Source organism: Lissotriton vulgaris, chromosome 5 (assembly GCF_964263255.1).
Source record: "Lissotriton vulgaris chromosome 5, aLisVul1.2, whole genome shotgun sequence".
Classification (NCBI taxonomy): domain Eukaryota; kingdom Metazoa; phylum Chordata; class Amphibia; order Caudata; family Salamandridae; genus Lissotriton; species Lissotriton vulgaris.
In genome coordinates, this window is record NC_141693.1 from 1,868,493,566 (window position 1) to 1,868,505,575 (window position 12,010).

The following is a 12,010-nucleotide window of genomic DNA, read 5'->3' on the forward strand; positions in this document are numbered from 1 at the left end:
GGCTTTAAGTGGGCCGGGTCTCACCGGGTCTGAGCACCTGCAGTTTTTTAAAGGGGGCCTCGAAACGGGTTTCTATCGGGCTCTGTTTTGTGCCCTGGCACAGCACGGTCCGTTTTTTCCCAGACTGCAGTGACAGCAGGTACATCCATGTGTGCGTGCTCACGCTGCTCACTTTTCACTAGTGGAGAAGTTATGGCCTGACGTCATGCCAGGTGAGCGTTGAAGGGGAAAGGAAATCCTTTAAAGGGAGTCATTTTCTCTCTGGATTTCCCTTCTATTTTTGAAACTCATGAGCAGCAACATTGTCATAGTGTCACTAGGGCTTTAAGTGGAAGCTTTTTCAATTTTATATACAAGCCATAGTTGCTGCTTATCTGTCTTAAGCAACTAGCAACCATTGACAAAGCCAATAGTTCTGACTTGTTGTAGGTGTTATGTTACTTGTATCATATATCTGGATGCAATGACAGAAACAGCAAAATACAAGGCGGGCGGCACACTATGCTTAGCACAGATTTTTCGCCTATGTGGTTTTAAGCCACGCCCTTAATTACATTGACCACGCCCCTTTGAGAGACCCCCCAGTTTTTTCCTCCCACTTAAAGCCCTGGCGAGGCCCATCCAGACTGCTGTTTAAAGAAGGTGCCAGGCGGCCCCTCCTGTCTGTGTTTAGTGAAAGAAGGGGCCAGGTCTGCCTCGAAGCATTAAACGAAATCAGTGAAAATGGAATCTGTGTAGTGCTGCTACAATAAACAAGTGAAAAGGCTATGACTCCCCTGTGAATCTCACTGTGGAAGGGGGAAAGGCAGCACGGACAGTGTTAGATAGGAAGGGAGCGTGGGATAATGAGGGAAAAGCAAATAAAACCCTACCTAGGACAAAAGGGGACGTGCCGTGGGGTAATGAAAGATAAATACAGGGAGTGAAAGAACATTGAGGTCTCAGTGCCCCGTGGTTTGAGGATCACCCGTTGTCTCGCAGATTTCAGCAGACAGCAGTAATACTCCTAAGCAGGGCACAAGTCCTGAAAAAGAAGTGGCGGGACGCGGACGTCACAACAGTAAGTGACGTCACGAAAGGTGGCTTGCACCATCAGACTCATTGCCTCCCATCACTCACCCATTAGATGCGATTGCATCAGAGAAGCCAGCGCGTGAGCAGCATTCTAAATGAGCTCCGATCTCGCCCCAGAGAGGCCAAAGAGTGAATGTGTGGCTCCATTTGCGCCAGTTATCGAGCTCCCGCTAAAATATTTGGGGGGATGCCGTCCACCCGCGTGGTACCCCGACTCGAGCCCTAAGTGTTGTTTCTAAACTGAGATCCCAAACAGGTATTCCGTCAGGGGCCACTTGGCTGGGATCGCAGGCAGATCCTGTTTCAGCAGCTTAGCAAGGGGGTGTGTGGTCCGCCCCTGGCGGCACGAGTTTTAACTGCGGCCTCCCTCCCCCCTTACAATCGGCCACCGCAGGAGACGAACACAGGGCAGGGGCGCCTAAGGCCTAGCTACTGTTGAGGGCAGGCCCGGGCTCCCAGAAGCGGCGTTTCCTGTTCTGTCGGCTCAGGAAAGCTGTAGCCCCGAGCCGCATTCACCGCATTCTTCGCAGTTTTTACACGCTGCCTTCGGAGAGGAGACAGCGGAACACCTGCTTGTGACTGCCTGTCGGGGAGGGAAAGAGAACCGAGAAGTGAGGTCGGCGGAGGCAATGGGGAAGGAGTCCCGGGGAGAGGAAATGCTGGAAAAAGACAAAAGCGAAAGGCGCATAGAAAACAGAGCGAGAGAAAATAGTGTTATTTGTGGGAAAAACAAACAGAAATGAAAGGGAGAAAGAAGAGTGAGTGGACGGAGAGAGGGGCGAGACAGATAGCAGAAGGAAAAGAAAGACAGTGGGAAGTGAGACCGCATAAGAAATGTATATACATGGGACACGAGGCAGAAAGCAGTCCGAAACGGATGACAAAAGAGAACGATTAAGCAGAGATGGGAGAGTGGAGAAACAGCAAAGCTGAATGGAAAAACAGAATGAGAGAGTGTGAGAAGAGAAGAAATCCTGGATTGAGATGGGAAGAGTTCCACGAAGGAATTACAGTTGAGATAGAGAAGGGAAGGGTGGCATTGCTGGAACATGGGTGGTGAGGGTTTCTGCAACGTTGTGACTGTCTGTCAGAAAGTGCCTCGAATCCAGAACTCACTTGCGCCCACTCTCTCGCAGATGTGCTGCAGATGTCCTGTCTGTGCCTGCTCTTCCAGTACCTGATTGTGGGGGTGTCCGCAGCCCCCCTGAATGAATTCTCCGGTCAGTACGGCCATCTGTCTGCAGACCAAGCGTTCCAGCAGTTCCTCGCCAACAACCTTGAGTTCATCGCCAAGATCAAAGACAAGAGCCAGTTTCTGCGCAACATCTTTGTAAGTATTTCCAACCACAGTAGTAATTGTAATTGTATTTATGTAGCGCTTACTACCCTTTACAAGGCTTCAAAGCGCTTTTCGGCTTACTCCAGATCCCAAAAAGGAGGAGAAGGTGAATTAGTTCAGGAAAATGTGTGTTAATTTGAGCTGCAGACATGCGAGTCAGTTAGTTGGATTGAAGAGGATAGTGGAGGGATAGAAGAGGGAATAATCTAGAAAGGGTTATTTGGAAGATCATAGTAGTCAGATGAGGCTTGAATGAGTAAAAGGAGAGATGGATCTAAATATATATTTTAAAATCATAGTTTTTATACATATATTTGTACAAAGAAATACAGATATCTAGATGCGTACATATTATCACATTTAAATGTCTACATACACAGGCATATGCTGTATATTTATGTGTGAGTATGGTGGTTATGTAGGGAGCTCTTGATTAGTCCTCTGAAGGTAAGATAGTTATCTGTGAATCTTATGTTTGGGGGTAATGAATTCCATAGTTTGGCTGCTTGAACAGAGAAAGATGTATGTCCTATGTTTTTTTTCTTGTATGGTGGGGTTTGAGGCGGGGTGCGGATCCTGAGCGGAGGTTCCTTTGTTGAATGTATTTACAGTAATAAAAAAAAAAACAAGTGCCTCAAAGAGACAGAATAAACAGCTGCAATTGAGGGGGGGTGGGGGGGGGGGGGGCAAGATCACAAGGAATGGCAAGGACCCTAAAGCAAGAGGCGGTTCACAGCCCAAGCGGACTCTGAAGTGCCATGACCCAAGAGCGCTACCTGTGCTTAGAAGGGAGTGCCAAGTAAAGGAGAGCCCACAGCTCCAAAGGGAGCCCTAACACAAGACTGCTTCCAGTGCAAGAGGGTTACCCAAAACAAAGGGAGTCCCATACTCACAAGGAATCCGCTGAGTCTCAAAGTCTGGGTGCCCCAAAGCAAGAGAGGCTCCGCAGTTCCAGAGGGTATTCCAAGGGTCCCAAAGCAAGGGGGAGTTTACAGTGCCTGGGAAATTTGAAGTGTCCCAAAGAAATGGAGACAGGGTGGCCAGATTTGGAATACAAAAATTCCAGACAGGTCGCAAACATGGAAGTAGGACTACACTTTTGTATCAACCTCGAGGGGGGCAGAATGACTTAAAGGACAGTGCTCACCAATGTAGAAAACACTGGCAACGACGCACTAAGGGGAATTTGATGCCACTGGGACATTTTATATGACTTAGTTGCCCACCGAGCATCATCAAGCTATCGATACAAGGTTTTTGGGGATGTATGTACGTTGGTGTTGCCTGGTCTAGACAGTCCTAAATTATTTGAGGTGGACAAACCAGGCAATAATGAGGAAGAGAGTCAAGCCAAAGATCTGGCTTGGTACCAAGACCCAAATTATGGTTCAAGTTAGTATTTATTTACAACTATAATGCTGCAATTAGTAACACGTACTATCAACATATCTTATTTCAGGGACAAATATTAAGTTATCCTTTTTAACTTCAATAAAAGAAGAATGGTAGGTAATTATTGATAACTTTGGGTGACACTTGCACATTATAACATTGCAGATGCAGGGTCTTTCAGGCTTTAAAACTGCTAAGTAGCTTCATTCAGGAGATACAGGGGAGTCCCAGACTGGTATCTCCTGTGTCCTCATCATGCAGAGGCCATGCTGGATGGGCTGTGCAGCAGATCTGTGCTGCTTTGCTGACACTACCTTCCCTCTGCTGTTGAGATGCCTTGAGGGCCTGCCTAAGAACATGTAGTTACCTCAATAGCGAGTAGCTTTTTTAGTTTTATATAGCGCCAACTGGACCCTAAGGTATCAAAGCACCTTGGGCCTTATTTATGAAGGCCTTGCGCCGCCGGTGCGTTACTTTTTCCTATGTTAAAAGTGACGCACCGGTGGCGCAAGGCCGTCATAAATAAGGCCCCTGATATGCACCAGCTGCGCTACAGGCAGAAACATTCATTTTGTTAGGCACAGGGAGATTAAATGATTTGCCCAGAATCACAGGATGTTGAGTGTCCTTGCCGAGACTCGAACCCGGTTCCCCAGCTTCAATGTCGATCGCTCTAGCATCTAGCTGTTAGGCCACGGGTAAATGATGCCTCAAGTCTTCCAGCACATGAAAGTCACTCTGTTGAATATATATTTTTTATATGTTAGCATTTTATACAGCTGGGCAGGCATCAGTTCTGTTTTTCGGTGACCTGTCTTCGTTCTAATGAGATGATATTCTGTTTTTCGCATCAGTGCCGGGATTTGCTACTGTGTAAGGAAGAGGAACTGACAGCGCTGAAGGAACAGATGCACCTTGACGCGCCCCCCCTGGACCAGTGCCACAGCAGCAGCTACAACCTGGTGAGACACAGGACAGACACCCTCACAACCATACTGTGATGCTCAGTGCTTGAAATGGAAAAGTGTAGTGCAGGTACCCTGTCCCAGAGCACCTGCTTGTTTGTGAGAATGAAAGGTATTACATCACTCTTGAAAAGCAGAGGCACTCTCCCTCTCAAAATAAAAACGTGCCAGTACTCAGTACCGGACGGTACCGCCCCATTTAAAGCACTGGCGATACTACTGAGGTCATCTCATGACCTTGGTGCTGCTCAGGGGTGCGGTTATCTCACAACCGGCCAGGCTACTAGTAGTAAACATGCAGTCTCAAAAGCCCATGTGCAACCCCCTTACCCAGCATGTTCAGGGAAGCTCACTGCCCATTGTGCACCACAGAGTTCACTGTGGTGACCCCACAACACACTGGGACCGATTCACAAAAGCATTTATGAGTGTGGAAGGTAGTACTTCAGGCATACTCCGCTGCTTACTCCTACATGCGTTTGTGAATCATCCCCGAAACGTCCAGGTCTCTACTACTAAAAGTGCAAGAGGGCACAGCCCTTTCTATTTATACATGAATATTTCCATTTTATTCCAGTTTGGGATGTTTCGTGGCCAGTTCCCAAAGGCGTGTAAGAGTGCGTAAAGGGTACAAAAGGAGTAGCACTTTACATTCTCCAAAATGCCTTTGTGAATAGGCCCTAACGTGTGACACAGGACGGAGGGCGGTACAGAAGCAATCATGCAGCCACTGTCCTGGTGGGGGAGACCCGGGTACTCTGGGGTAATAGAGGGTACTCGTGATTCTGCTGCGTGCATGTATAATTGCACGTAGATTTTTGTTGTGGGGAAATACTATGCAAAGTATTCACTTGGTACCGAAGGCATGCAGATTACAAGTGTAACATGGTTTCACAGCATTCCATTTCTGTCAAGAATTCCGTGAGGGCAAAGGGAAAGGGGGAACTCCATAAAATATATGAAATCCAATCATCGGAAGTACACTAAATTGTACTTTCCTCGTAAAACTTTGCTTTGCACACCCCTCCCTGAGCTCCTCATCCGCTGACTTGATTGGTCCCCTGTGACTCTCCTGTCTGCTCAGTCGTTGACTTGTGCCATCTCCATCTCTGCCCACTGCCCAGCTGCCAGCTCATGCCTTCTGTCCTGGTGCTTATTGAGAACCTGGCAGAGGCTCTGGGGGCACCGATGGCCCTGCCTGTGCTGGCAAGTGCCTCGGCGTCGGAGTTCTTGGCGCTGATAAAGCTGCAAGCAGAGAGCACAGAGCAATCAAAAGATCCCTTCCTATAACCATAGGGCAGGGACTGGGAGCCTATGTAAGCAGGAGGGCAGTGAAGAATAACATGTGAGCTCATTTGAACACTGGCGCCAAGGTGCACATTCCACACTGGGGCTTGGCTGGGCCAGGCCTCAAATGTGGCAGCTTCACACAGTATGGCATGTCACTGTTCTAGAAGGAAGCCATTCACACGCTGCACCAGGGCTGTGTGTGAGAGTATCCTCCACTGTTGCTGAATGGGCTGTGTGAGAGCATCTTCCACTGTTGCCGCATGGGCTGAGTGAGAGCATCCTCCACTGTTGCTGCATGGGCTGTGTGAGAGCATCTTCCACTGTTGCCGCATGGGCTGAGTGAGAGCATCCTCCACTGTTGCTGCATGGGCTGAGTGAGAGCATCCTCCACTGTTGCTGCATGGGCTGTGTGAAAGCATCTTCCACTGTTGCCGCATGGGCTGTGTGAGAGCATCTTCCACTGTTGCTGCATGGGCTGTGTGTGAGAGCATCTTCCACTGTTGGTGCATGGGCTGTGTGAGAGCATCTTCCTCTGTTGCTGCATGGGCTGTGTGAGAGCATCTTCCACTGTTGCTGCATGGGCTGTGTGAGAGCATCCTCCACTGTTGCTGCATGGGCTGTGTGTGAGAGCATCTTCCACTGTTGCTGCATGGGCTGTGTGAGAGCATCCTCCACTGTTGGCGCATGGGCTGTGTGAGAGCATCCTCCACTGTTGCCCCATGGGCTGTGTGAGAGCATCCTCCACTGTTGCGGCATGGGCTGTGTGAGAGCATCCTCCACTGTTGCCGCATGGGCTGTGTGTGAGAGCATCCTCCACTGTTGCCGCATGGGCTGTGTGAGAGCATCCTCCACTGTTGCCGCCTGGGCTGTGTGAGAGCATCCTCCACTGTTGCTGCATGGGCTGTGTGTCAGGGGGGCTTACACTCCTACCCATCGACTGTACCACCTGCACGAGAGATGCTCACACTGACACACCTTGCATGCCAGGTAATGGGCTCCAGAAGTGTCTTTTAATCCTAAGGGGAGTTCAGATATCTGCTATTATAGAGAGAGGTGAGGGTGCCGGGGGTTGTAGCTACACTAGTGGGAGCAGGGGTGATTCCTGGGTAATGTAGCTAGGCATCAATTATCGCCATAGGCTCTGCAAGGCCTTACGCTTACGTCACAGGGAACCCAATCTTCACTACAACTGCTGGTTTCCCCTTAAGAGAAACAACCACTTTAGTCCGCCCTGCGGAGGGATTTGTAACACCCCAAAGAGGACACTCGCTTTATGCCTTCGGCAAGAAAGTATCAGTTAAACCAGTGTTTTGCATTGCAGACGGTGTGTGAAAAAGCGCCTCAATTTGTTTTTCTGCTTCTAGGAGAATTGTTTCAACCAGGTGCAGAGCGGCCTGCATACCTACCACAGCCGCTTCCCCATCCTGGAGAAGGTCCTGAGCAAAAACACTGTGGCTGTCAGCCGCCTGAGGCGTGACATCGAAGACCTGCAGAGCAACTTCAGACAGCAGGTAAGAACTGGACCTCCATGCCCATAATGTAAATGTAAATGTAAATGTATAGGCATTTATATAGCGCACTACTTACCCGGAGGGTCCCAAGGCGCTTCGACCGCTGCGAAACCCTTCCTGGCTTCCCTGAGAGATGGTCCCTTAATGGGTATCTCCAGGGTGAGACCAGGCATCCCCGGCGGTCTGGTGGGGCCGTTAGTGAAGATGAGGCAAGCTAATGCCCAGAGTTGCCGAGTGTGATCGCTGATCAGAGTGGGCACCGAGGCGAGAGAATTATCGAGTCCGCTGACCCTGGTCCAGAAACCTGCCGCACCGGGATTCGAACCCTGGTCCCGGGCCGTCCTCTGCTCTCGGGTCTGCTGCCTACTCCACCCAAGGGTACAGTGCCCCAGGGAGGGGACAGATATCACACTGACGACCTGTGGTGTTACAGCAGATATGGTCCTTATCTGACTTTAAAGGTAACCTGGGGTTACCAGGGCTGGACAGGAAAACAAAGTCAGTCCTGGCAAGAATGTTGAAACCAGCCTCATGCTTCAGGAGCCGTGGTTAGAATGGAGACCTGGCGGCCCATGCAGACCTAGTGGTGTCCACCTTAGGATGCAGCCCCTTCATCCCAGTGCAGACTTGGGACTGGCCCAATACCATAGAGCAAAAGTGGGGATGGTCACATGTCAAATTTGGTGTGAGGTCAGATGACAGAGATAAGATGGTCAAAAGGCAGGGATGAGGCACCTCCAATTTCATAGGAAGATTAGAGTCAGGCGTGGAAGGAGGTACCTCCCATTTACCCAGCATGTTCAAGTAGGGTCCCTGCCTATTTTGCTGCACAGCGTTCACTGTGGTGGTCCCACAACACACTGGGGCTGATTCATAAAAGCATTTATGAGTACAGAAACTAGCGCTTCAGGCTTACTCTTTTACTTACCCCTTCATACATTTCTGAAGCAGCCCGAAACATCCAACTCTCTACTACTAAAAGTGCAAGAGGGCACATCCCTTTCTATTTGTGCGCATATATTCCCATGTATTCCAATTGTAGATGTTTTGTGGCCAGTTCACAAAGGCATGTAGGAGTACACAGGGGTGGAGGCTCCTCCAACAGCATTGGAGACACTTTAAAATTTACTTGAGTCTCTTTCCGGGTCTCCGATGCTGAGGTTCGGGTCTTGTTTTCTACGCAGTCAGAGATGCACAACCAGGGATGTCTGCTTATGTTTTACTTTATTCTTTCCCCCAGATGGAACACATGAGCATCGTGCCAGTGAACTTGCCTTCGGCGGAAGTCAGCTTCCCCACGCCTTTCCATGAGCAGGCCGGCGGGTACCTCCTCCTGTGCAACCTGCAGCACTCCCTGGAGACCACGATCCGCGCCCTGCGGCCTCTCCTCCGGCAGTAAGCATCTCTCCGCTGCGGTGGACAGATGCTGTGGTCCTTGAGGTGTGGAGTCTGAAAGGTGCCTGGATACCACTGATCGCCGCCATGATAGTACTCGTCATCCACAGGGGGCGGACCTCTATGAGCTCACCCCCTCATGCATTATGTAGTCCACTGTGTGGAACTGAACTGTACGAATCTTTGATTTGACTTACTTTTTTAATGATCTTTATTGTGGTTTCAAACGATACAATCGATAATGGTGCTAAGCATCAACGTTGATTTGGCTTACATATGAACATTTGCTGTTGATTGGCGCAATGCCATTGAGCAGCAGAGGTCAGCTGCTATGCAGCCAGAGGTGGCATCTAATAAATGTAAATGTAAATGTGTGTGTCTTGTAAAGCGCACTGCTACCCGGAGGCGTCCTGGCACTATAGACCGCTGGGGAACCCGACCTGGCTTTCCCTGTGAGATGTTGATTGGTTCTCCTGTACAGTGTCAATGAAACAGATAAAATGCCACTAAGTATTGTCAGACATATAACAACCCTCACACTTGCACACAGCTCTGATGTCTCTCTTTGGAGAGCTAAGCTACGTTGCTTCCATTGCCTTTTCTTGTGCCCAGTAAATTCCAATGGACTTTTGGGAGTTCCCTATTTCAGGCAGGCCGGTTCTGAAGATCGGATCTTTGGCCGGAACGGGGGAGTGCAATGCACCCATGGGGGCTCGTGAAATTGTCTAACGAACAAGGAAATTACGTTTAGTGATCAGAATTGTACTTTGTGTGATCTGTTTGTCTATTTATTTAGCTATTTATGTATTCCTCTAGGAAGAGTACCTTGTAACGTTTCCACTCCCATTTGTCAGCATCTTAGGGGTTTACAGGATAAGTAACGAAAGGGAACCTTGGGGCATGTGTACAAAGAAATGACACAGCACTGCAAGCAATTCAGCAGCGTCGCACTGCACCATTTAAAAAATGGTGAATATGGCACATCCCTGTGTTTTCCCTTACACAAAAAAATCTGCCTAGTGCCAATGCAGACACCCTTGTGCCATGTTGCAAGAGTGCCTGTGTTGCAGGAATGATTGTTTATGTGCAGGAAGGGACACCTGCTAGACATTTCTATTCCAGCAATTAAGGGAGCTGCTGGAGTTTCGCAGTGTAAAAATCACATAAACATGCATTTGTTTAAGGGATTCAAAGTGGAGGAAAGCGGGGGTTAGTCCTCTAAGGGTGTCCTTTAGGAACCACATACAAAGGGCAGGCGCCCTTGCGCTCTTCCTGCTCTGAAATTCCATATTGTTTTAATTTGACTAAATATGACGTGCAACAACTTGCAACAACTTCTCTGATATTTCCCCTTTGGCAGCTAAAGGCCCCCATTGTTTTTACACCAAGGAATTTCAGGAGCTTCGCATTTTAAAGCCTTGCGCCGATTATTCTGTCTGTTATCTTGGGCTAGTGACCTCTTACACCTGAGTTAAAATAGGTGTCAAGGTGTAAGCGCTGCGTTCTTTAAAGGGTCCATTCACTGTAGAGAGAAAACAGTGTTCTTTAACCAGTGCTGCACAGCTAACTATCACTAACAATAGGCATTCTAGAATGTTCCATTGTTTTATTATGTCAGCTTGGGCTTTGAGGACCTATGGTGACGTTATTCTCCGGATGCCCCTTTAAAGTTGGCTGCATGTGTGAAGCACAGTTTAGATATTGTGATAATAATTGCCCATCTGACTCAATCTGGTGCCCTGACTCTGGACTTGGATCCTATGTTACACCACACCGGGGGTTTAACTTTCTGCCTGGTGCTGTAGCCTACTGCCCTTATCATTGAAGAGGTCAGACTACGAGCCCCAGAATGCACCTGGAAGATAAGACACAAAAGAGGAGAGCAATGATCCCTTTATTTCTAGATCTGGATAAGTGTGAGCTGCAGTGAAACTGAGTTTATATTGGTCTACATGTAAATATCTTCCGGCAGTTCTACAACATTTTCAACAAACACATATATCAGTATTTAGTGTTGGCTTTTGAATATTTATTTTATTTAAAAACGTGGAATGGATTTTTGATACTATTAGCACTGTAGATGCTGGTTAGGTACCCTGATCGTTGTAATTTATTTATTTATTATTATTATGTTTTATTTACATATTTTATAGCTTGGGCTGCTCCTTGTGGCTCAATTAAGCACTATCACCCTACCCTATTGTACGACAATGAGGAACCCACAGGAGCAGCCCGACATATTTATTTTTTAACTGGTTTTAATATTTTGATGTTATTCTGGGCGGTGGAGGTTTAATGTTTAACTACATGTTTGAACCTTTTCTATGTCCTTTATGTTACTACGATGTCACATGATGCCATTGGTAAACCTGTCTATTGATTGATGCGCCTGTGTTGCTTATTTATTTTGCCCGAAGTATTATCTTTAGGGAAAAAAGGAATTGAAACTTGAATAGAAAGTATTGTGGTTTTTTATTAAGATATTTATAATATTTTATAGTAAACTTATTTATTGTTATTTATATTTGTGATGCTAAATTGTATTGGTTGGTGGGTTGATATTGTGTAATTTATTATTTATCTTATTAAGTACATCTATTTATAAATGTTTCTGTTCTGTGAAACTTTGAATTATGCATCAGCTGTTGTGAAGTGAGATTTGAATAAACCTTTTTTTTACATTTAAGTGACTGTTGTTTCATTCAGTTTTTAATTGACTTGATAATATTTCGCCCAAAAGAGAAGAGAATCTCCTTTTGAACATATCAGAGCCCAGTCACTACCAGGGGCGGTGGGTGACATTTGCAAGTGGTGGGGTGCAAAGTGATTTGCATACAGCACCGTAGCGAGCGAGCGCAGCGAGCGAGCCCGAACTCCAAAAGGAGGGTTCGGGGGGATAACCCCCCCCAAGAAAATTTTGAAAAAAAAGAAGAAAATTCGTGCATTTTCAAGAAAATTTGAGAAAGCAGGAAGGTTAATAAAGCAATTGTGAAAGTGCAGTTATTACATTAATAGATGGCATAACATAGGTAGCTGCTTATTCA

At 47.5% G+C, this 12,010-nt stretch overlaps 1 protein-coding gene across 1 annotated transcript; it reads left to right on the plus strand.

Annotated features, from left to right (window-relative positions):
- Positions 1-1,560: 1,560 nt before the first annotated feature.
- CSF3 (colony stimulating factor 3) lies at positions 1,561-9,338 on the plus strand. Its single transcript, XM_086920530.1, has 4 exons — positions 1,561-2,404; positions 4,660-4,767; positions 7,425-7,571; positions 8,812-9,338. The coding sequence occupies exons 1-4, from the start codon at positions 2,222-2,224 to the stop codon at positions 8,968-8,970; spliced, it is 597 nt and encodes a 198-aa protein (XP_086776656.1). The 5' UTR covers positions 1,561-2,221; the 3' UTR covers positions 8,971-9,338.
- The last annotated feature ends 2,672 nt before the right edge of the window (positions 9,339-12,010 follow it).

Excerpts from the sequence above, each read along its gene's own strand:
- CSF3 (XM_086920530.1), top strand. The coding sequence starts at position 2,222 with ATGTCCTGTCTGTGCCTGCTCTTCCAGTACCTGATTGTGGGGGTGTCC. Across the intron at positions 2,405-4,659 it reads AGTTTCTGCGCAACATCTTT|TGCCGGGATTTGCTACTGTG; the intron begins GTAAGTATTTCC and ends TTTTCGCATCAG. Across the intron at positions 4,768-7,424 it reads ACAGCAGCAGCTACAACCTG|GAGAATTGTTTCAACCAGGT; the intron begins GTGAGACACAGG and ends TTCTGCTTCTAG.